This window comes from Crinia signifera, chromosome 8, assembly GCF_055691185.1.
Source record: "Crinia signifera chromosome 8, ASM5569118v1, whole genome shotgun sequence".
Taxonomy (NCBI): Eukaryota; Metazoa; Chordata; class Amphibia; order Anura; family Myobatrachidae; genus Crinia; species Crinia signifera.
Genome location: NC_139224.1, coordinates 112,549,186 through 112,575,670, shown reverse-complemented (window position 1 = coordinate 112,575,670; position 26,485 = coordinate 112,549,186). Strand labels below are relative to the sequence as shown.

The 26,485-nt window shown below is 46.7% G+C and overlaps 1 protein-coding gene across 5 annotated transcripts in view; it reads right to left on the bottom strand.

Annotated features, from left to right (window-relative positions):
- Positions 1-12,210: 12,210 nt before the first annotated feature.
- The window catches only part of DNM3 (dynamin 3), a 359,404-nt gene continuing 345,129 nt past the window's right edge, over positions 12,211-26,485 (bottom strand). For 4 of the 5 annotated variants that reach the window (XM_083157019.1, XM_083157022.1, XM_083157021.1 and 1 more), the window contains one exon: positions 12,211-13,788. In XM_083157019.1, coding sequence (XP_083013145.1) covers positions 13,719-13,788 — 70 coding nt within the window. In that variant the 3' untranslated portion in view covers positions 12,211-13,718. The remainder of the gene's footprint in view (positions 13,789-26,485) is intronic. The other variant, XM_083157020.1, reaches the window with a different exon arrangement.

The window sequence follows — 26,485 nt, the reverse complement described above, 5'->3', positions numbered from 1 at the left end:
TATTTTCCCTTGTGGGGGTCCACGACCCCCATAGAGGGAGAATAGAATAGGTGGCGAGCATAGCTCGCCACCGTGCCCGCAAGGGGCTTTGTTGCACTGGCCACGCTGTCTGAGACCAGGCAGTTGGGATCCCGACGTCGGGAAAATGACTGTCGGGATCCCGATTCTCGGTGATTCATACCACACTCCTCTTGCGTGGAGTGAAGGCTTTTGCAGAAGAAGAAGCATTAAAGAAAGATGTGTCAAGAACAACTGTCAGCTTGTAGGCTCATTTTCCTTTATTCCTAATTGCTTAGTCCCCTTTACATCCCCATTCCCCAATGAGTAGAGATGAAACTGGGAACTTCCGAGCTGTGAGGTCGTGTGCTATAACCTGTCTTGACAAAGGCCCTCTAGTGGCCGAAACGTCGACTACAACATGAAAAAAGTAAGATGTAATTAACCCACGAAAGTAACATTACAGTTACATTGATTTTGTTGGTGAGTGCTCCTTGTGGATCTAAAAGCTCTACACCTGTACTATATATATATATATATATATATATATATATATAAATACATATACATAAAGTGAGATTGCTCAGTAGCTCTTCTCTTCATATACGCCTAGACTTTAGGTGCAGAGCTGGGTACATACATAAACATTTATCGGTACTTGTTTAGTTTCACGGCGGACGATATATCGGATGTGATATCGGCCGATATATGCAATGCGATCCGATGCGATTTTTTTACCCGTTCATTTCGTGGCAGGGGACCGTAGGGACACTCGTGATTTATTTTTTTGCGAAGACCTGGACTACTTCAGGAGAGAAGAGGACAGATCTTCGCCGGAGGAGACTTGTAAGTAGAATTTGCTTCCACAGGTCCCCTATGGATTATTTCGGACCCCGGACCCAGACGGCAACATGGACCCGGAAGCCACCATGGACGTCTTACCTTTGATAAAGCCGTGAGGTCACGGTGAAACATGTTAGGCAGCACTTGCTTTTATTGAATAAAGGACCGGGATGAACCTTCAACTCTGCCTTCTGCCCCCCACCCCCACTTCTTGCCATCCACTCTCCTGGAAGTTTCCCTTTCATTGCCACCCTCCGGATCCCATTCCTATTGCTATCTCCAAATTGGGAGTCATCAATTTGTATCCTGTGGATATCCAATATCGCACCATCGTGAGGACCCTTTATTCTGAAGGTATACAGATCTTCCTCCAGCGAGAAAATTAACCACAGGTTTCATCCACTACTGGGATCAGCGCAACCTAGTGAGGACCCCAATTTTTTGGGAACCAGAGCATCCTCCAGCGTCTTCTATCACCATCCAGGACGGCATATTATTAACCACCAATTCGGTAGTGCACTATCCGGAGAGTCTTTTCCCCCCCTTATCCCAAGGGACACAAAGGCAGCTACGCAGAGACATAAGTATTGTCTTCCTTGTCCTATATATTATATATGTAATTTTTTTATATTGTTTTTTGTTACTGACCTATTATTATTGTCTTGCTAAAAACTGCTTGTTTTTTTAAATATTTTTATACAAATAAATTAGTGATATCCAATTGATCCACTTAGCGCTCCACCTTTTTTTCCCACCATGGACGCCGACATGGACCCGGATGCCGACACGGACCTGGACCAGGACACCAGACCAAGACCGAGGGCTACCTACGGGCTCAAGATAGGTAAGCATCAGTATGTGTGTGTTTATTTAACTATATTTAATACTGTGGAACTACAATGCCAGCGGGCCCTTTAATGCCCCGCATGCTGGGACTTGTGGTTCTCCAAATCCCAGCTTGTGGGGGAGGTTTGCTGGGACTCATAGTTCCACAGTATTAAACAGTAGTTTATTCTTTTTTTTACACCGAATCAGCCCGGTGACCACCGCTCCAGGGTCACCGGGGACAGCACCAGGCTTCAGCCTGGTCAGGTAAGTCTTGGAGGGGGGGACCCCTTTATTGCGGGTTACCCACTACCCCAGGGCCCCTGGCCAGGCTGACTGGTCGGTAGGGTTAATGTTTTGGCCACAGGAACTTATATAATAAGTGTCCCCCGGCTATGACATTACCCTGCTGGCTGGTTTGGCCTGGGGCTGGTTCTTAAAATATGGGGGACCCCTAGTCATTTTGTTCCCCGTATTTTGGGAACCGGACCTGGAGCCTGGGGCTGGTTTTAAAAGATCAGGGAACCCCTATTTGCCGGGTTTCCTGATTTTTTATTACCAGCCCGGCTCTTTCAGCCTGGTGCTGGTTACGGCTGTGGGGGAAACCCCGCGCTGTTTTTTTTCAATAATTTTTTATTTTTATTTTTTTACACTGAAGGCTGCAAATACGACAGGAAAATAAAGTGTATTTTCCTTCCGGAATTTGGCCCGCTATTCGTGGGCATTTTACCCCAGTAAGCGGCCGTATTTTCAATACGGCCGCTTAGTAAATCAGGAATCACCATTCTTTTGAATGGTGATTTCTGTCGTATTCATTCAATGGTGTATTCATTCGTATTTGTAAATACAAATCCGAATATCCCATCAATACGAATACGGGGAAAAAAATTGTATTTTCCTATGAACATACAATTTTTTTTCACAAAATTATCTTAGTAAATTTCCCCCTTTATATTATGAAACAGGCTTGGTGATATTAGGATGCTGAATGAAACACATACCCAATAACATGTGGCATGGACCTACCTTTTTGATATTTTAGAGGCGCTGCAAGAACTTAGAATATTTAATTTAGTCTACCACACACATTAGTAAAGGGGCCCACCACTTGCTGTGTCACCTCCATCTTTCCGTCCTTGCATTCCACCAAATCAGAAAGGATTCAGCTCTTCCTGCCGTATCGCAGTGGAATAGTGTTGTAGAGAAGCTGAGTTTGATCACACTTTCTTTAAAACAAAGGGTAAGATTTAATGGGATGAGAGATTCAGAAAGTGAGAGATTTGGTGAGAAATCTCCAGTTTTTTTAAAGCGGCAATCATTTACACTCAGTGGCGTAACTATAGCACCGCAGCCCCCGCCACCGCAGGGGGGCGCTGTGCATATGGGGGCGCCGGGGACTGCGGTGCTATAGTTACACCTCCCCCCTATCCCCCGCAGGCTTACCTATTTCGCTGGTCCCGGCGGCTCCGTTCAGAAACTGTCTGCTGTATGGGGGCGGCCATTTTGTGGTGGTCCTCAGCAGAAGAACGGAGCCGTCGGGACCAGCGCGAAAGGGAAGGCTGCGGGGGATTGGGGGGGTTTGCATGGGCGGCGGGGGGCACCCTCCCCTAACGGCGGGGGGGCGCCCAAAACGTAGTTACGCCGCTGTTTACACTGCTAAACCAGTTTGATTTTGCAGTGTAAATGATTGCCGCTTTAAAAAGACTGGAGATTTCTCACCAAATCTCTCACTTTCTGAATCTCTCATCCCATTAAATCTCACCCAAAACCTTTTATAAGTTCAGCATCTTGTAATTAAACCTCTATTAAGCAGAAAACTATCAGGAAGATGTATCAACCCCTACCACTAGTGAATTTTGGGCCCTTTTTATCAGATTCCGAGGGATCAGGTCAAGGAATCAGATGAAAAGGGCCCAAATTGCATGTGTTTAATCTCCAATTCCGATCCAATGTGCTGTCCCGTGCACATAAGATTGGAGCTGAAGATCGTCACTGCTGCACCAATGATCCATCGGATCCCCCAGCCAGGAAAAGGAACACATACTATATATTGCATATGATGTTTCGAATGTGATCCTGCTGCCGGGGAGCAACCAGGCGAGATGGTGGGGTATTATATTCAAAGTACGCCTCGCTGTAGTGGATGGGGGCCTTTAGAATACGTACAGGTTGAGTATCCCTTATCCAAAATGCTCGGGATCAGGAGAATTTTGGATAACGGATTATTCCGTATTTCTGAATATTTAAATATTTCAATGATGTATTTTGAAGTATCTTGCATTTATGTTGTACAAACACATTAAACACATGAAATACACACAAATATAATTTATTTGTTTAAAAAACAAGTTTTCAAAACATAGAAACATAGAATTTGACGGCAGATAAGAACCCCTTGGCCCATCTAGTCTGCCCCTTTGTTAAACATGTTACCTCAAACCATATTTGATCCTTATTTTTTTGTAAGGATATCAATATGCTTATCCCAAGCATGTTTAAATTGTACTACTGTATTTGCGTCTACCACCTCTGATGGGAGGCTATTCCACTTATCTACTACCCTTTTTGTGAAGTAATTCCTTCTAACATTTCCCCTGAATCTTCCTCCCTCTAGTTTCAGTGCATGTCCTCGTGTTCTGTTGCTCCTCTTCCTGTGAAGAATGTCTCCCCCTGTACCTTGTTAAAACCCTTGATATATTTGAAGGTTTCTATCATGTCCCCCCTTTCCCTTCTCTGCTCTAAACATGAAACAAAATTTGGATGGGTTAATAGAATGGTATATCGCGCATCCAGCAGCCAGTAGCCTAATATTCCAAAATAAGGTCCCTCTAAACCTTCACCAACACCACAAAAAAAATATGGAAATCAGACTTATCCAGCGCTTGGAATCCTGATTTCACCTGGATCTCTCCGGTGACAGTTCACATAGAAATGAGAAAAAAATGTATGCAATAGTGAAGTACGTTTTTTTAAAGCACTCCTAAATTTAATACATTTCCATTAAAACACGACATAAAAACATGTAAAAATCTCAAATACACAAAATATACAGCACTGCTTTAAAGTGCAAAGGTGGAAATCTAAATGAGTAGGTACTGAGAATTACGGGGTGAGTGGGAACTGATAAGTGAACAGTTCAGGGGCGTAACTAACTATTTATCGCCCCCCCGCCGCACGTTTATTCGGCGCCCCCCACCTAACCTGCCCCCCCTTCTTACCTGCGGTCTGCGTCCGACTCTTATTTTACTACCCTCTGCTGGTCCGCTGAGGGGTCCTAGGCACTTTTATATACAAGGCCCAGGAGTGGATATATGAATATCCCCTGTACTATGTTCGGGTACCAACAAATGGATACAGTCACCTGGACCAGGGAACGGGTGGTCTTAATAATTCTGGCACAATTGCCTCTATTATTATTACCTAATAGGTATTTTATAAACAAATTTAGAGAGCCCTGGCTGTATGTTAGTTTAAATGCTTTGTCAGCAAGGGTGCCCTCTTCTGTTTATAAAGGGAACATAGCACTAGGTTATTTCCTGGTCAGTGTATTATATACAGGAAGAAATTAAATATATTGGAAGTGTACTAAATGTTATGTTCATGTACCAACAATTAAGTACAGTCACCTAAATCGGGGACCGGGTGGTTTTACTAATTCTGGCAATCTTGCTTCTATTATTGCCACCTAATAATTGTTATGTGAACAGATCTAGAGAGTCCCAGCACAATACTAGTTTAAATACTTCACAGGCAGGGGTGCCCTCTGCTGTTCACAGAGAGAAGAACATAGCATCAAAATTCATTCAGTGTAGCACATATTGGGAAAGTTTAAATATCTAAATACATTTGAGGATTATTACAATTCTGCTAATTGACATTCAATATAGATCTAGCCAACACATGTTTCACTGCCCATGCAGCTTCCTCAAGTCCAACCAGGGTGCCCTTTCTAAGAAATATTTATTGATATCAGGCCACCAATCAGGTGTGTTGTTTGTGGTCACATGACATTCCTCTGATGTCAGATCCTTACATTCCCCTGATTGACATCCATATTAGCCTATCTCAGGCTTTCACTGATATTATGAGGGGTTGGTCTGTTCTATTAGACATCGCTGATTGCTTAAGTCAATCACATTAGGACAACCTTCCCATGATGCTCGGCGGCGCATCACGTGATCGGCAAATTCTGCCCATAATCCTATCTGTTGTATCACGTGATCGGCGCCGTCGTCCCAGGGGGCATTGCAACGTGTCACGTGATCGGCGCATCATCATTATGCTGCACCATGTCATATTTCTGCGCCCATGTGTGGCTGAAGCTTGATCATGTGATCGATCACGTGACCCGTCACATGTTTGTGTCAGGTGGTGGAAATCCACCTATCAATGGCTTTCTTTTGCGAACCCGGAAGTACAGGGTATGCCTAAGTGTTGAGCCCCGGCCCTGTATTGAGCATACTTGATAACCTGATGGATAAAAAATCATTATAAGACCTTTTCTGGTTATTGTATTTAAGTTTTCCGATTAGGTATGTCAGGTTTATGAATTATGTAAGGGATATATTGTTTGTTGTGCATTGCTATTCAATAAAAATAAAAAAAGGCTGGAGCTGTATGGGAGGCACTCCATCTGTATATTGCTGGTGCAGGCCAGCGATGTATATGTTACCGCTTCCACTGCGCACCAATGTTATTGATGTATACATTAATAGGCAGTAACATATACATTGCTGGCACAGGTCAGCAATGTATATGTTACCGCCACCGATGTTACCGCCACCAATGTTATTGATAATAGGTGGTATTGTAACCACCGCCACTACCCCCCAATGTATATTTTGTTATGGCGGTAACGTATACATTGCTGGTGAAGGTGAATGGATTTCTGATACAGGCGACAAGAACACAAATGCAGTGAATAAAATGGCCCCTCCTCCCACCCTTGGAATTTAAACCCCGCCCATTATGTAAATAGCCTTTTATAATGAAAGCTTTTCAGCAAAGACTTTCACCTCCTGAAAATGTCTTGCTCTTTGGGAAAATATCTTAGTGTGTACGCACTACTTTGGTGAAAGATATATCTAAAAGGCCCATACACACTGGGCGACTTTGAGCTGAAAGCCGCTCAAAACAGCCTGTTGGAGAGGCTTTCAGCTCAAAGCCGCCCAGTGTGTATGCCCCAGCGGTGAGCGCTGCTGTGCGCTCCCGCATCATCGCCGGGAAAGCCGCTCGTCTGCTGGTTATACCAGCAGATGAGCGGCTTTCAGGACAGCATTGCATAGCACTGCGCTATGCAACACCGTCCTCCCACCTCCGTCGGCGCCGGGCAGGGGGAAAGCCGCTCAGAGTGTATGCACTGAGCGGCTATCCCCCCAGCGATGATTGACATCATCGCTGTCCATACAGGCTGGGCATAGTCGCCCAGTGTGTATGGACCTTAGCAGAGATTTAGTGAAAATCTTTGGAAATGAAAATCTCCTAGTGTGCATGGGCCTTAAATGTCTGATTGGTACTTTATCTCTGTCTCTCATTTATCTCTCTCCAAACGTTAATACATTTCCGTCTATTATCTGATTATAACTCCCATGCAGTGACGTAAGTAGACATTTTGGTGTCCAGTGCCAGAAAGAGAATTGGGCCCCCCACTGTCTTTGAAAAGGGGACAGTGCGTTTCGCAGATGTGCATCAAAAATAAAATGGTGTCGCTTTATGCGGCCACAGAATAGTACCAATTTACATGGATAAGGTTTGGGGTGTGGGAGTTATTAATAGGCAAATAGAGAAGGGGTTTTGGCAGAAGGTATATTAATCATCCCCAAACCTCTGTCTATGCCTCACTCTCTACAAATTTATAAGAACTGTACCTTCCCATTACCACTCCCCCCCCCCCACCCAAAAAAAAAGAAACCTCCCCTTCTCTTTTATTTATCCCCTGTAATGATTGTGTTACTGCAGCTGCCGATGCTTCCCAGGTGCCCAGTCACTGAGAGTCCAGTGTATCTCACCTGGAAGTGTCACTACTATGGCTAAATACTGTATATGCCTGAGGCATAGGAAAGGGTGGTCTGCATTGCGATCACAGGCGTGTGCAGCACATTTTATTAGGGGGTGCACCATCAAAGGGTGGTGTCTAGTACAACTTATTGTGCATGTCTAACACCACCCATAAGGTGTGTCTAACACCGCCAATCAGGCGTGTCTACCATCATCTATTGGCACTCACTACAATGTAATGTCTCTCAGCCAAACCATAATCTCCCACCTATTTTAGGGCGGGATGTTGTAACATCTGCAGCCCTGTTCGCCCCCCCTTCGCCAGCCACCTCATTATTAATAACGGCATATGTTCTAACATATGCGGTTATTAATGCAAGGGGCAGCTCTTGCGATAAGAGCTGTCCCTTGCGATGCGGCACCGGCACTGGACTTCCGGGTCTGTGACGCGCCGACCGCAGGGTATGCTGGGAGGGATCCGTGACAGATCCCTCAAAACAGCGCTGCGGTAAGAAGCCCATAGGCTTCTGCAGGGAATTGCCACTGCGGAGGGGGGTTAGAGCATACAGAAATGCGGTAAAAACCCTGATAAGAGGGTTTTTACCGCATTTCTGTCTTAGAGAATCGCCCCCTATGTCTTCTAATTACTCTGTGTAACGGTACATGCAAAAAAATTCAAAAACATATATGGATGGCACAGGTATGTAGTGATATGACAATGATCTGGTACAGTGGTGTAACTATAGCACCGCAGCCCCCGCGGTCGCGGGGGGGGGGGCGCTGTGCATGTGGGGGCGCCGGGGGGCTGTGGTGCTATAGTAATGCCCCCGCCCCCCATCCCCCGCAGGCTTACCTGTCTGCGCGTCCCGGTTCCCCTCCTGGCTTCAATCAATTCTATGGAGACGGACCACGATAAAATGGCCGCGTCATAAAGCAGACAGTTCTCTAAAACTGTCTGCGGTATGGGGGCGGCCATTTTATCGTGGTCCGTCTGCATATAATTATTAATTGAAGCCAGGAGGGGAGCCGGGACGCGCAGACAGGTAAGCCTGCGGCGATGGAGGGGGGGCACCGGGCACTGGCGGCCGGGGTGGGGAGGCCGGTGAGGAGGGGGGAGGCGCCCCCCCATTAACGACAGGGGGGCGCCCCAAACCAAGCTACGCCACTGATCATCTGGTACAAGTAACATTGCAAAACACACATGATTGATTTATGGGCGCTTCTGGAATACAGTTCTAAAAAGCAAAATTATTTGGTAAAATGTATTGCTAGTGGCAGGGTGGTGTTCATAAGGGTGTGCACCCCCAACACTCAATGTGCGCACACCTATGATTGCACTACTCTACATGGCAGCATAGCCCTCAAAGCCCATCCACAAATGAGAATACTGAGCACCGTCCACATTATCCTAGTTAACAGCCCAGCACCCATGGAACTGCTTTATATTGCCTTAAGCATTAACTGTTATGAATGCTGCAGACAATGTTGAAATTGATATGAAGCAAATACTTTTCAGAAGGTTACTGTATGCCAACAAGTCCACTAATTTATTTTTTATACTTTCAATGGTAAATTAAACACATGACATTAATTCCCCTCTGTATACGGCCTTTGACACAAATTTCATAATTTCATATATGTTTATTAAGCCTTTTTTCAGGTTACTAAATTTTGTAATATACAAGTAGTAAGAAAAAGAGAAATATGTAATTATGTATCTACTGAAAGCATTTTTGTATACAGTATATGTTATACTATAAATGATAACTTAGTAAAAGTATAACTTCAGTGTCACCAGTGACAAACCTGGTCAGCTGTTCTTTACACAGATGCATTAAGCTTCAAAATGTATAATTTATATAATAAACAGCCAGCCAATCATCTCCTACCTGTCATGTCACAGACTCTGTTTGAAAAATGTCAGGCAGGAGCTGATTGGCTGGTTGTTTATCACTTTCCATTTTATCACTTTTGAAGCTTAGTGCATCTGGCCCCTTATCTGCTGTCACTGCACACAGCAGCTCTGGCTTTTCCACCTTTTGGCACCAACAGCCACCTGGTCATGTCATACCCTTTCCAACATCTGAAGAACAAAAACTGGTACATATTAGGGAAAGGGGGCATGGCTATGGGTTAAGGGGGCATGGCCACGTCCCCTTTCCGATACTTACAATGGACAGTTGGAGACCCCCCAAAAAAGGTACAGGCCATAAACAAATGGTACTGTACCTGTCAAAAAGGTAAATTTGGAGGGTATGTCATATTGGTTTATATAAAAGCCGGGAGACCCAATGCTCCTTCACCCATATCCAGTGGCGTAACAATAGAGGGTGCAGGGGATGCAGTTGCTATGGGGCCCGGCGGCTGGGGGGGCCTGGGGCCAAGCAAACATCCCCTGCACCCTTTTAATTTAATTTTGAAGTAATGCTGCGGGCAGGCTGACAGCGCCGCTATCCCGTGTCCCAGGGACAGCGCAGCACTGTGAAAGCGGTAGTTCAGACTCCTAGTCGGTCCTGGGGCTCAACGTCACTCTCAAGTAGTGACCAACCCCAGCGCGACATACAAAAGCGTTTGTGCACAGTTTCCGGCAGTGGCACTGGTGATGTGCGCCGGTGTGCAGACCGGCGCGGACGGTGATGAGGACTGTGCAGTTTCCGGCACTGATGTGCAGTGTGGAAACAAGGTGCGGGAGACACAGCATGGGTGCATCTCCCGGCTCATGATGCAGACACCTGGCACGGTGGAGAACAGGTGGCGTGCTGTGGAGCCCCAACAGTGCGGAGACCCGGCAGGGTGAAGACTGCTGCCAGAGGTACCGTCATCTGCCCTGGGGGCTTTACACAGCGGCACCTATACTTTCTTCTGGGGGGGGGGTTGCCTGTCCTGCATTCTCTCCTCTCTCTCTCTCCCCCTCTTTCTTCCCTGCTCTCTTTCCTACTGCACATCTTTCTCTCAGCACAAACTCTCACTCCACCTGTCTCTCTGCCCCTAGTCTAAAGCCCCCCATACACGGTGCGTTAATCGGATCCGTTGTGTGCTTAAACAGCACACATCGGATCGCATCCCTAGTGCATGCAGTGTGCATGCACTGCGATCCGATCCGATGTATAGCTAGTACAAAAAGTATGTGCAGCACATACTTTTTGTACCGTACTATGTGATGCATCGCATAGTACAAAACGGAGCCATACACAACAGACCGTGTATGGGCTCCTTTAGTCCTGCTTCCTCCCGCTCTCTTTCTCTCTCTCTCTGTGTGTCTCTCTCTCTCTCTGTCTCTCTCTCTCTCTTTCTCCAACCCCTATTTTACCTGTTCTCCCCCCTCTCTCTCTCCCCCTCTCTCTCTCCCCCTCTCTCTCTCTCCCCCCTCTCTCTCTCTCTCTCCCCCCCTCTCTCTTCCTTCTCTCTCCCCCCTCTCTCTCGATCTCTCTCTCTCTCTCTATCCCGACACTGTTTCTCTCCTGACACCCACTGTTTCTTCTGGTGCAAGTAGGGTGACCAACTCATCCCTTTAATCTGGGACACATATTAATTACACAGGTTCTGTGGCTGGCTTTCACTTGGTTTTAAACTGCCACACCTCAAGACTCCATTTCACCTGGTTTTAAACTGCCACAGAACCTATGTAACTAATATGTGTCCCAGATTAAAGGGATGAGTTGGTCACCCTTGGTGCAAGCCCCGGTCATTGTAGTGCCATTAGGGGGGGCCCCGTCCAAGATTTTGCTATGGGGCCCACATCATTCTAGTTACGCCTCTGCCCATATCTGCACCTGCTGTGTAACATTGTCTACACAAACTAATATAGTGTGGTCGCTCTGCACAGGGGAATAGCAATGGACCCAACTGTGCTGTTAGTTGGAACGTGAATGTTCTCAAAATATAATGAAAATTACTATTGCTCTTATTTTCGAAGCATATTTCTTTAACTGGCTCTGTGTTCGACTTCTGGTTGCATGACTAAAAATCAGATGTAATAAGTAGCATTACAGAAGAGGCTAAGTACACACAATATGTATCAGGGCACTGCATACACTACATTTCTACAGTAAATACAGGTAACACATATTGAGAATAAAATGTTAGTAGTTAGTATTAGTGAACTATAAAGACATTATACAGCTAATTCTGAGCTGGGAGCTAAGAAAAAAAGCAAATAATCGGGAGATCCCATTTATTTTGCATGCAGGGTAAATATTGACTGCTATTGCATGTAGCTCACAAATGTGGGGCAGTTTTTTTATAATGCAAATTAGATTTCAATGTGTACACACATTTAACCCAAATCACAATCTCTCCGCACATTTTACATCTCCCCCACCTGCTGTGCAGCATAGTTTTGCCTAGTTGTAAAGTTATTTGCTTTTTTTGTTCTTTGCTGCCCTCTCCCCATTTTACCCATAACAAGGCAAAAAAAAACAGGACTGTTGGGAGGTATTCCCAACAGTCCTGTTTTTTTTTGCCTTGTTATGGGTAAAATGGGGAGAGGGCAGGGCCGGTTTAAGACTTCTCAGCACCCTAGGCAAAACATCAACCTACTGCCCCCCCCCCCCCCCCCATACTGCCACCAATACCCACTTTCCAACTCATTAAGGCATACTTGCCTAACATGCTGGAATGGCAGGGAGGCTCCCAAAAAGCGTATAATCCCCTACTTTCCCTGGAGGCCTCTCTTTGCCACCCACAACAGAGTACAGGGGGCAGCAAGGGGATAGGGAAGTATGCCTCAAGGGAAAGAATGGAGGTGAGGTCTTAAAAGTTCCACAGCATCCTTGACTTTTTGATAGGCAGACTTGGAGGAGCCCCCCCCCCCCCCACCCCAGTGCTCTAGGCAGCTGCCTAATGGTAGAGCTGGCCCTCGGAGAGGGGCACTGTGGTACAGCTGCTGGGAGAGGCTGGGGGGAGCCCAGCAGCTGCTGGAATACTGAGCTCACCCTCAGAGTAGGGATGGCCATCGACCATCGATGATTCAAAATTATTTATGGATTATGGCCGATACTTTTGCCATCTATGGGGAGAACCAGATGGTTTCCCTCCATTGAGGGCACAGCAATACCGATGTTTTGCTTTTGTTTTAGCTCCACCCCCAAAAACCCATGAAGCCAGTCCCCACCTTTTGATTGGCCCATGGGTCCTCTGTTCAAATACAATTGATTAGTAAAACAATAGATGGTCATCCATCACATAGTTTATTACTATCAATGGCTGGTTGCAGTATTTCCATCCATGGCAACCATTGATGGCGACTTCACCGATGGCCATCCCTAGCACAGAGTGAAAAGAAACTGGGGCATGACACACAACAGCCACACCCATAAACTTTACACTAGGGGGCGAGGCCCTTCAGTTGCGAGGCCATGCCCTCTTTTGCCTGTGCATGCCAAGAAGTCCTGCATTTGGATATCAGAATATTGGGAGGTATTTCACTCCCACTCTGATTCAGCTGTTTTGTGTTTCAGAAAACCAGAGAAATTCCAAAACTTATCAAACACAACATAAATATTATATAATGTACAAAATTCAGCATAGATCTGTATAATTAGTGAATTACGTATAAACATGTTACCTGTCAGTCATGCAGACCAGAACTACAAGTGAATTCTATAGCAGTAATTCAAGTATAAGTGGCTGACTTAAGGCCCCCATACACTATGCGCCTTCTCAGAGGGGACCCGACCGGGCGTCAGGATCGCATATGATGTATCGTATGCGGTTCTTTTGCATACAATATATTGTATGCAATCTCATTCCCTGCTGCCGGAAGGCTGTCTGAATTGGACCATGGAAGTGTACCAGGTATGATCTCAGGCTCCGATCCAATGGAAGAACTCATGGGATGTCAAACACATGCAATTTAGCCACTTTTCACATGATTTCTCAGCCTGGTTCATCAGAATCACAGTGTATGCTGCAGTACAAAATGGTTTTGCAGGTCAAAACTTTGCATCCATTTTGCTGACAAGTTCTAGTTCCGATCCAACATGAACATGCAGGCAGACATAATAGACATCTCAGTCTGGTTTATAACACCACAAATAAGGAGCATTCCATCCAAGCTACTCTAACAGGGATGAGTTTGATGAGCGGATGATTGCAGTACGTGTGGGTGATGGAGGTTGTCTTCTGCTAGGAAGAAAGAAAAAGAAAGACAATTGTCATCAGATATTTTTCTTAAAACCACAAAATCTGTATTAGTCATAAATATAATAATGAACATATATAAATATACAGATACAGAGATGCTTCATACAATGAATCAATGCATAGTAGGGGAAAATGGCTCTAAATTGCACACCCTCAGTACTGAAAGATGCCATCTGCTGAGTATAAAATGGGTTACACAGAGAGAGAGGGTGCAAATGCACTATGCGATCATTACATGACAATATAATATATCATAAGAGGTTATAAGTATATCATTGGCCATTGATATTGGCCTGCCCACCAATTGTCCAGGTTATCTCTTATCGAGCGGGTCCTTAACACTATGGAACCCCGAAACATGATCCAGATAAGCCCGCCCAGGGAATCACAATAAAAAATAGTGATAGTAAAGTGATCAAGTTATAAGTATGAAGGTCCCTACTATATGTTGATATGATATAAAAACGATTCAATACATATCCAACACATAAAAACAATGACATCATTGTATTAAAAAACTGTGCATCAGTAACCATATAATGAATGATATGTTATGTTTGCCTTCAGTGTACAACTGTTATTCAATGCCTCGAAACAATAAAAAATTATATAAAAAAAAAAAAAAAAAAAACTGTGCATCACTACACATATCTTATTTATGTTTCCTTGCGCAATTTAATTTGTACAATGAGAACCTGTGATAAGGGAAGATTGATCCAATGCTAGTTACTGTATGCAGGATTTTCCTCCGTTCATGTTGTTTCTGTCACTGGTGAAGGGATGAGGAACCCTCTCCTGAATTATACTGTGTAAGCTGCAGATTGAGCATTACTATTTATATTTCACCCCTTTTTGCACCACACAAAATGTATCAAGCCTTTGAGAGAGACAAAAGGGAGACGTTTATCTGCTAATTACGATAGATAAAGCTGATATATATGCAAATAGCCGGCACTCAGCCCCGTTCCACTGTATAATGGCCCTGTGCCTTCAGTAGAGTCTCCAACGGTGCTGAAGGGGATTAATCCAGTGGCCGAAGTGGACATTTTGAAGTGGGAGTATGGAAAGACAGCAATGTTCTGCTGGGCACGTCAAATGCGCGCGTGCTCCAGAAAAGGGGGCATGGTCACACAAAAAGGGGGCATTACACATAAGTGGGGAGCACAAGAGGTGGGAACCAGAGTGGAAAAATAAGAGACATGGAGCAGAGATAGTTAAAGTGGTGAGAGGGTTGAGAAAAAAGGGTACAGGGAGAGAGGTAGAGGAGAGAGAGTGAGAATGGGATTAGGTGGGGGAGCACAGTATGAAGAAAAAAAGGAAGCGAGAGTGGGGTGAGGAAAGAAATAAAGTGGCAGGGGGAGAGAGAAATAGAAGAAGGGTTATGGAGGGGAAAGGTGGGGTGGGGGAATCAAGGCGGAGGGGTAGAGCCTAATTAGCCCCCTCCGCACCCCCCCCCCCCCCCGTACCTTGCTCTGTTCCTCTGTTCCCTCCACCACAATATTAATTGCTGTGTACCTTCAGCGCCTATGGAGATCTTCTTCCCTTCAGCGCATCTTCCACCTGCACCTCTGGTATTTCACCATCCACCTGGGCAGGGCCGGTGCTGGGGCGTCCGGCGCCCTCCTGCAAACCATAAATTTTGCGCCCTTTCACATTGCCATTGCAACAAGCTGCAGCATGCGTTATGGGCTACATTGCATCGCAATGTGTATGCAATGTGTGTGCGATGCGATCCGAAAGCAGTACAAAAAGTATGTGCAGCACTCGTGACTGAGGGGGAAAGGAGGAGAGAGAAGGAGGAGAAGGAAGAAGAGGGGAGGAGATAGAGGGGGCGGAGTGTTGAGGACTGGCAGCGGCACTGGCACAGCACACTGAGAAGAGGAAAGGAAGGGGAGGCGGCACTGCTACCTGTTCATCATTTGATTGACAGCTGACAGGCGCAGGGAGTAATGGGTAGGGGGCGGATCCGGACATGACATGTCATCCAGGCATTCACAGACAGCGCTACATGCCTCAGCGCAAGTGTCCATGAGGAAGAGGGGGCAGGTCACATGATGAGGACAGTGTGTGCGCGGTGCAGGGAGCTGCTCAGCCTCTCCATACTGCCGCCCGCTGTCAGACAGGCACTGCGGGCGGCGTGCAGGAGGCAGTGACAGTGAGGGCTGAGGCAGCTTTAGCAGAGCAGGGAGGGAGACAGCGCTTTTCAGCATGGCGCCTCCCTGCTTTGCAGGAGCTGCTGAGTGGGTAGCGCCGGCCCTGCACCTGGGCCAGGTACTTGGATAGGAACAAGAAGGTCTGGAACGGGATGCGGGCAGCACCACCATCTGGGTCCTCGGTAAGTATGGCACAGGCGTGTTTCAGGGCTGCAGTGATACTCCCAACCAGGGTGCTACAGGCCAAGGCAAAGAATTTCAGCCAATCCACTTATCTTCCAAAGTCATTTAGCCCCAGGATGCTGTGTAGCTGTGCCAGGGGCATGCACAGGCCTCCCCACCCACTGCACCATGTCCCACTTTAGTGAATTGCTTCAGCAGGTCTGGCAGCTCCGGGGACACACAAATCTGCACGTACGTTCCCCAGTTCCCACTCATTGGAGCCAGGAGCCACTGGCCAGGCAGAGGCAGGACGGAGCTGCTTGCAGCAGCGTCCCCATTACCACCTCTGCACCGGCAATAGTTTGACCTTGGGGTGGGGGGAGGTCATGGATGGCAGCGCGGCAATAGGAAAAAAAACTGCAGTACTTGAAGAAGTGCCGATATTCTATACCGATATACCGGCCCACTTCCAGCACTGTTGTATAGCGTACTTTACATTGAACCTGTGCTGCAGCATACATGGTGTAGTGTATGACCTGCTCATCAGCAACAGCACAAATGTGTACAATAGTAGGATAGAGCAGGATCGGATTACCCATGGGGCAAAAGGGGCGGTTGCTCCAGGGCCCCCACACATTTCAGGGCCCCCACACCCACAACCCCACTGCTGCGGCGGTGGGTACCAGGCAGCAGGGCGGGCAGCGGGTCCTTGCAGCGGATGTGAAGTCCGCTGCAGGGTCCCTGTGGTGGATGGGAACTAGTAGTGCCGAACGGTCCCCGCCACTGACTTCACATCCTCCGCAGGGACCCAGCACAGCATGGACAGTCGGACCACGCTGCCTGGTCCAAGGTATCGTCTAGGGGGGGAGGGAGGGCTGCCTCTGACCGGGCTGGGGGGGAGCCTGGATCTTGTGTTGTCCAGGGCCCCCACAAACCTTGATCCGGCTCTGGGATAGAGTGAGATTAGCTGTGCAGGGTGCCAGCAGTAAGCCCCTCTGGCTCCTCCAACTTGCTCCTCTGTGTTGGGGCTGGAATGCATTCTGCTGCTGCTAAACTAATAGGAGCCAGCAGCTTCCCTCCTCATACATGTGCATACCTGCCAACATTGGAGGAGACTGGTGAGGGACAGGACGCGTGGCAAATTCTGGGGGCGTTGTCTATACTCGGGGCACTGCCGCAAGGCTACGCCCCCATTTCCCGCCGCCGTGGAGGCATGCCCAGCAGCTCTGTAAGCTGCTGGCCAGCCCCCTGCCCCTCTGCCTGAAAGAATAGACGCTGTGCGCATGCGGGAATGCGGGAACGTCCGAAAATTCCGGGACGTTCCGGCGATAAGCGGAACAGTTCAGAGGTATGCATGTGGATGCAAAGCAGGGGGTCCTCTAATGGGTTGCTGAGCAACGACAGCAGAGTTCTCTGCACATTTCAGTAGTGATCTGCAAACACTTGTCGATGCTCAGCAATCCCCTCACCTACCCCCCACCCATACGGAATGCACACATTTCGTCTTTCCTTCCCTACTGCTGCTGCTAGTTATCGGAGCCTCTCAGGACTCCGTGCTCACAGTGACAGCCGCTCCGCCCACTCCCTGCAGGCTGCCCTATCTCCCTGCTATCTCAGCACCCAGGGTCACAGACGCAGCCACAAGCAGAACAGCACTCAGCAGAGCACTGAGTCGCTCTACTACCAGGGAGGACATGGGACGGGGGACAATGATGTAGATGCACCCTGCAGGGCTAGAATCCCGGCAGCGGGACTTCCGCCCCTGCCCGCACCATCACTGCTGGCTGTGCTCTTTACAGCCGCCATGTGGGCACAAGCACTGCTGACCAGAAAAAAAAAATCAGCGCTCGAAGTGAAGTTCCGGGTATGTCACACCGTTGTATACCAGCCCACTTCGAGCACTGGGTTAATGAATATAGAACAGGAAACCACGGCACTCGGGACTTACAAAATAAATCAAGGCTACCTTGGTATATTAGTTTTATCTATCGTAATTAGCAGATAAACGTCTCCCTTTTATCTCTTTTAAAGGCTTGCTACATGTTGCGTGGTGCAAAAAGGTGTGTTTATATATATATATATATATATACAACTTTGTGGGGAAGCACTCCTTAGCGTCCTTGACTGTTAAAAGGGTGCACACCAGATTCCGCGCACGGTCTCACAATAATCACTCCAGGCGGTGGCACTCCAAGTATCAAATAAGTCTACCAACACAGGGTTAAGACGACGTTTCGAGGTTTAATAATCACCTCTTCATCAGGTCACATAAAATACATGTACAGACAAAATTACTTTTATACTCACAGATCAACAGTGTACGTCTCCCGGTCCCGGGCTTCCCGCCAGCGGCGTCCGGCTCCGTCATCAGCGTGCGTCGCACTGCGTCACTCCGCACGGACGTAGACCCGTCGCGCCCACTGGACGGCAGCCGTTACCTAGGATACATATAACAACAAACCGAATTTTATTACATATATAATCGCCGTAAAAAAAGGCTGATAAAATACCAAAAAACACAAAGAAAACACATAAAAAATCGAAAGCAGACAACATGGGCAAGTCATGATGATATATCAAGTAGTCATAATTCTTATGGCTAACATGCTGGGTTACAGTGTGATTAACCAATTACTGAAACACTGTATATAAACGTATAAAGTGTCAAATAAACCATAGAAGATGCTTGCTGCAATGAAAAATCATGGATCATAGGTAGCACCGTAATCCCAGCTGTTCATTCAGGCCACGAGGGGCCAATGTTCCCAGGCGATAAATCCAGCTGGTTTCTCGCTGCAGTAATTTAAGTGACCTATCCCCCCTTCTCATTGAGGGGGGTATATGGTCAATCAGAATGTATCGGAGTGAGGCAATATTGTGGCCAGCCTGTAGGAAATGCCTTGCCACAGGCTGGTCACTGGTGCCACTCTCCAATGCCTGTTTAATGCTATGGCGGTGGGTCGCCATCCTCTCCCTCAGGGTACGATCAGACTTACCCACATAACTCCGTCCACAGGGACATGTGATAAGATAGATAATGAATTTAGTAGTGCATGTTAATCTGTGGCGGATATAATACTTTTTGCCAGATGAGGGATGATTAAAGAATGGGGACGCCACCATATATCTACATGTAGTACAGTTTAAACACTTAAAGCAACCCATTTTTTTAGAGAGAAAATTCTCTGTATGGGTCTGGCTGGTTGATAAGCCAGTTATGTCCGTCCGGACTACCCAGTCAAAGATGTTACGCCCTCTCTGATAACAGGGCATTAGCTTACTCTCACTGAGACCTATTTTGGGGTCTGCAGTCACCAGTGGCCACCATCTCTTGGAAACTTTGTTAATGTTAGCACTATGATCATTGAAATGGTTAACCCACGGAAATCGGTTAGTGGTAGATTTTTTTGGCTGTACCTTCAAAAGGTCAGCTCTAGGTACACTCATGGCTTTTACTTTGGCTGTTTCCAAAGATTTGGAATCATAGCCTCGGACCACAAATTTTGCTGCCATTTTATCAATTTGTTTATTTGCATCCAAATCAGAACTGCATACCCTCTTGGCCCTCAAAAATTGAGAGTATGGCAGTCCATACTTGGATGACTTGGGGTGGAAACTGTTGGCATGCAAAATTGTGTTCCGATCAGTCGGTTTAGTGAACAAGTTTGAAGAGATTTTGCCATCGCTAAGGTTCACTTCCACATCAAGAAAGTGAACACGATTAGGATGTATTTGGTAAGTAAACTTGATGGGGCTACCAGACTCATTGTGACCTTGTACATATTGCTCCAGCAACTCCACGGGGCCTCCCCATATCATGAATAGGTCGTCAATGAATCTTGCATATGTCACAATATGCTCACAAATGCCAGGTGCCTCAAGAAAGATTTGGCGCTCCACCTGCAGCATGTAGGTGTTAGCGTACGATGGGGCCACATTGGACCCCATCGCACAACCCGACAGCTGCAGGTAGAACGCTCCATCAAATATAAAATAATTGTGTGTCAAAATCAGCTCTAATAGCTGTACAATCAACGCACAGGGTGGACCAACATAATTAGGATTGTCGTTCAGTAGACACATGATGGCATGGAGCCCTTCACTGTTGGGGATCACAGTGTATAGGCTGGTGATGTCAAGAGTAACCAAGACACCACCAGCGGGCACAACCCCCACACCATGTAGCAAATTTAGAAAGGCTGTAGTATCTCTAATATAGCCTGTGCTATTTACAATGCAAGGTTGGATCAGTGCGTCCAAATATACAGCCAGAGCTTGGAACAGGGATTTCCTGGCGGAAATTATAGGCCGCCCCGGAGGCCGCTCCAAGCACTTGTGCACCTTTGGTAAAGTGTACAGAACCGCCACTACCGGTTCCTTGGGGACAAGTGCATCAAAAAGCTTTTGGTCTATATGACCTAAATGTAACGCTGGTGTCAGGATATTCAAAAGTTCCTTAAGATAAACAGCAGTGGGATCAGCAGAAAGTTTGCAGTAGACATTGGAATCTGCCAATTGGCGTTGAATCTCTTCTTTATATGGTTGAATGTCTTGAATAACGATTGCCCCGCCCTTATCCGCGGGGCGACTGACGATGTCGTTATAATTCGATAAGTCCTTGAGGGCTTGAAATTCCTCACGGCTTAAATTACTGTGGTTGTCACATCTTTGCTCAGATGAAATCTGAGTGTCCAGCATGTTGCCATACGTTTTAATGGAGGTGTTGTAGGATATAGGGTCAAATGTAGAACGAGGTATAATTCTTCTCAACTGGGGAGGAATCATATCAGGCATAGATGGGGGGGAAGTATTGTGGAAATGCTCCTTGAGTCGCAATTGTCGTTGTAAACGGTATTTCTCAACTTCCCACTTCAGACCATTGAGTCTAGTTGTGGGGACATAGGACAGGCCCTTATTTAAAATCTTCGTCTCGGCGTCTGTCAACACATGTGTCGACAAGTTGATTATCGTGGTCTCCTGTTCCTGTTCAATGGAGGACGACCCACCTTGCCTCGTCCTTTTCCCCTGCCCACCACGTCGGATGGATCTGCGCTGGCGGTGTGGTCTTGTGGGTTTGTTGGGACCCCTAAAGGGGACTGACCGCGGACATTAGAAGGGCCTGAGGCTGCGTCTGAGTCACTGGTGGTGATGGCTTCATATGATGAGCCGGTATCTTGAGGTGGTTTCCACTTTCTCCTGTTAGCCCCCCTCTCACGATATCTATGTGGGGGTTCCTGGCGTCCGCCGTGTACCCACTGATACACACGGTTATTTTCATAGTCGCCAATAACTTTTTGAAGTTTTTGCTTTTTAAAGGCTATCAGGTCACGTTTATAGACCGATAATTGCTTGGTCAGTTTATCTACCCAATTGTTGGTCGTATCCTCATCAAAAGCCTGTTTATGTTTTAATTCAAACTCCGCAATTTAGCTACGTACTGCCCCCAGTTCTCGTGTCGACTCCTCAATAACCAGGAGGATTAAATCCATGCTGCATTTATTAAGTACAGCGATCCATTTGCGGCAGAATGCCACATTGTTCCTGCCGATGGTCGGTGCATTTTTTATTCTAAAACCCCTGGGGATTCTCTTATCCCTAAAATAGTCGCTCAGGGTGATACCATGATAAAGAAAGTCAATTTCTTTTTGTTTTAAACGCAACCAATCCTTAAACATAAACTCCACCGGACGGGCTTCTGCCTCATCCTCCAATCTTTCTTTGTACAGAACACAATCAGCTTGTTCCGTGGTCAAAGACAGAGTTAGTCCAAGTGTCTGCAAAGACATATTTACAGTTCCCAGCTGGTCCCCTCCAGGTGTCTCCTGCGGCTCCATGCTGGGTTGCTGTGCAAATACACTGATGACCAGTGAAGATAAAGCACGATTTAGAAAGCGGGTGCTAGTACTCCTGGATCACTGTTCCTGCTGGACAGATTTCCACATATACAACTTTGTGGGGAAGCACTCCTTAGCGTCCTTGACTGTTAAAAGGGTGCACACCAGATTCCGCGCACGGTCTCACAATAATCACTCCAGGCGGTGGCACTCCAAGTATCAAATAAGTCTACCAACACAGGGTTAAGACGACGTTTCGAGGTTTAATAATCACCTCTTCATCAGGTCACATAAAATACATGTACAGACAAAATTACTTTTATACTCACAGATCAACAGTGTACGTCTCCCGGTCCCGGGCTTCCCGCCAGCGGCGTCCGGCTCCGTCATCAGCGTGCGTTGCACTGCGTCACTCCGCACGGACGTAGACCCGTCGCGCCCACTGGACGGCAGCCGTTACCTAGGATACATATAACAACAAACCGAATTTTATTACATATATAATTTACCAAAGGTGCACAAGTGCTTGGAGCGGCCTCCGGGGCGGCCTATAATTTCCGCCAGGAAATCCCTGTTCCAAGCTCTGGCTGTATATTTGGACGCACTGATCCAACCTTGCATTGTAAATAGCACAGGCTATATTAGAGATACTACAGCCTTTCTAAATTTGCTACATGGTGTGGGGGTTGTGCCCGCTGGTGGTGTCTTGGTTACTCTTGACATCACCAGCCTATACACTGTGATCCCCAACAGTGAAGGGCTCCATGCCATCATGTGTCTACTGAACGACAATCCTAATTATGTTGGTCCACCCTGTGCGTTGATTGTACAGCTATTAGAGCTGATTTTGACACACAATTATTTTATATTTGATGGAGCGTTCTACCTGCAGCTGTCGGGTTGTGCGATGGGGTCCAATGTGGCCCCATCGTACGCTAACACCTACATGCTGCAGGTGGAGCGCCAAATCTTTCTTGAGGCACCTGGCATTTGTGAGCATATTGTGACATATGCAAGATTCATTGACGACCTATTCATGATATGGGGAGGCCCCGTGGAGTTGCTGGAGCAATATGTACAAGGTCACAATGAGTCTGGTAGCCCCATCAAGTTTACTTACCAAATACATCCTAATCGTGTTCACTTTCTTGATGTGGAAGTGAACCTTAGCGATGGCAAAATCTCTTCAAACTTGTTCACTAAACCGACTGATCGGAACACAATTTTGCATGCCAACAGTTTCCACCCCAAGTCATCCAAGTATGGAGTGCCATACTCTCAATTTTTGAGGGCCAAGAGGGTATGCAGTTCTGATTTGGATGCAAATAAACAAATTGATAAAATGGCAGCAAAATTTGTGGTCCGAGGCTATGATTCCAAATCTTTGGAAACAGCCAAAGTAAAAGCCATGAGTGTACCTAGAGCTGACCTTTTGAAGGTACAGCCAAAAAAATCTACCACTAACCGATTTCCGTGGGTTAACCATTTCAATGATCATAGTGCTAACATTAACAAAGTTTCCAAGAGATGGTGGCCACTGGTGACTGCAGACCCCAAAATAGGTCTCAGTGAGAGTAAGCTAATGCCCTGTTATCAGAGAGGGCGTAACATCTTTGACTGGGTAGTCCGGACGGACATAACTGGCTTATCAACCAGCCAGACCCATACAGAGAATTTTCTCTCTAAAAAAATGGGTTGCTTTAAGTGTTTAAGCTGTACTACATGTAGATCTATGGTGGCGTCCCCATTCTTTAATCATCCCTCATCTGGCAAAAAGTATTATATCCGCCACAGATTAACATGCACTACTAAATTCATTATCTATCTTATCACATGTCCCTGTGGACGGAGTTATGTGGGTAAGTCTGATCGTACCCTGAGGGAGAGGATGGCGACCCACCGCCATAGCATTAAACAGGCATTGGAGAGTGGCACCAGTGACCAGCCTGTGGCAAGGCATTTCCTACAGGCTGGCCACAATATTGCCTCACTCCGATACATTCTGATTGACCATATACCCCCCTCAATGAGAAGGGGGGATAGGTCACTTAAATTACTGCAGCGAGAAACCAGCTGGATTTATCGCCTGGGAACATTGGCCCCTCGTGGCCTGAATGAACAGCTGGGATTACGGTGCTACCTATGATCCATGATTTTTCATTGCAGCAAGCATCTTCTATGGTTTATTTGACACTTTATACGTTTATATACAGTGTTTCAGTAATTGGTTAATCACACTGTAACCCAGCATGTTAGCCATAAGAATTATGACTACTTGATATATCATCATGACTTGCCCATGTTGTCTGCTTTCGATTTTTTATGTGTTTTCTTTGTGTTTTTTGGTATTTTATCAGCCTTTTTTTACGGCGATTATATATGTAATAAAATTCGGTTTGTTGTTATATGTATCCTAGGTAACGGCTGCCGTCCAGTGGGCGCGACGGGTCTACGTCCGTGCGGAGTGACGCAGTGCGACGCACGCTGATGACGGAGCCGGACGCCGCTGGCGGGAAGCCCGGGACCGGGAGACGTACACTGTTGATCTGTGAGTATAAAAGTAATTTTGTCTGTACATGTATTTTATGTGACCTGATGAAGAGGTGATTATTAAACCTCGAATTGTCGTCTTAACCCTGTGTTGGTAGACTTATTTGATACTTGGAGTGCCACCGCCTGGAGTGATTATATATATATATATATATATATAAACATATACAGTCAGGTACGTAAATATTGGGACATCGACACAATTCTCATATTATGGGGTCTATACACCACCACAATGGATTTGAAATTAACCAAACAAGATGTGCTTTAACTACAGACTTTCAGCTTTAATTTGGGAGTATTTACATCCAAATCACGTGAACAGTGTAGGAATTACAACGGTTTCTATATGTGCCCCCACTTTTTAAGGGACCAACAGTAATAGGGCAATACCCTATTCCCTCATTATTTCATCATCAATTAAGCAGGTAAAAGGTCTGGAGTGATTCCAGGTGTGACATTTGAGCTGTCACTATCAGTGAAGCAAGCCATCATTAGGCTGAAAAAAAAAAAACATCAGAGAGTTAGCAAAAACATTAGGGGCGGCCAAATCAACTGTTTGGAGCATTCTTAAAAAGAAAGAATGCACCGGAGAGCTCAGCAACACCAAAAGACCCAGAAGACCACGGAAAACCACTGTGGTGGATTACATAAGAAGTACTTCCCTGGTGAAGAAAAACCCCTTCACCACAGCTGGCCAGATCAAGAACACTCCCGAGGAGGTAGGTGTATGTGTCCCTCTATCAGTGGCGTAACAATAGCCCCGCAGACCCCACAGTCACGGGGAGGCGCTGTGTAAGTGCAGGCGTTGGGGGTCGGCGGGGCTATTGTAATGCTGCTGTACTTCGGCCGGGACCCACAGATTTACCTGTCTGCGCTGCGGTCCCGGCTCCCCTCCTGCCCTGGCTTCTGCTGAAATGAAAATGAACCATCATAAAATGTCCACCCCCATACAGCAGACAGTTCTCTGAAACTGTCTGCTGTATGGCGGGGGGGGGGGGGGATCTTTTTGTGATGGCCCGTTTCATACCAGCAGAAGCCAGGGCAGGAGGGGAGCCAGGACCGCAGACAAAATCTGTGGGTCCCAGCTGCAGCACAGCTGAGGGTAAGGCACGGGGACACGGGTGGCGGCAGGGGGGGGGGTGTGTGCATTATCTTTACCGGGGGGGGGGCGCTGACGAAATTTTCGGCGTGGGGGTGCGGTTTTTATAGTTACACCACTGCCCTCTATGTTTTATGAAACATAGCAAGTAAGCATGAAACCATGATGGTGATGAGACAGCAATGCTAGCCACTGTGTTGCCCATAATGCAACATCACTTATTTTTAATAAGCATAAATAAAAAAAATCTGCTAATTTTGTTTGATGATCATAATGATACAATAGGAAGTAGAGGTTTCTGTGTAGTGAACATAATACAAACTCTTGCCCCCCACCAAACCCAAGGATATACATTACCTGCCCTATTTCCCTCTCCCTCCTTTGCCAGTCATCACCAGCCAGAGTCTTGGGGCATACAATACACTACCTCTGGACATAGAGGCCTCCCCACCCAGGTGGACAATAAACGAACCAGCACTCCAGATTAGTATCAAAAAGTAAAGTGTATTTATAAATGCAGCATCGCTAATGTGCACAAAAGAGGGACCCAACCCCATCAGGGGACTCCCCCTTCTTGAGACTGGTATGGTAACAACCCTAAACATGGGCCCCTACCAGCGGTGCCTTGTTACCTGTCTGGCCAGGGGTCTGGACAGCTATCCTCGCTGCTCTCTCTGTAATTGATGGCTGATGTCATTGGGAAATGGGGCTTAGGTCTAGCAGAAGTAGGCAAAATTCACCACCGGCCACAATCACTGCTTCCCTCTGGTGAGCCCTTCATGCCCTATTCTGATACTGACGGACCCCCTAAGCTTCCAGGCCCCATAGCAACAGCACTCCCTGCACCCATTATTGTTACATCTCTTGGAAGAGCATGC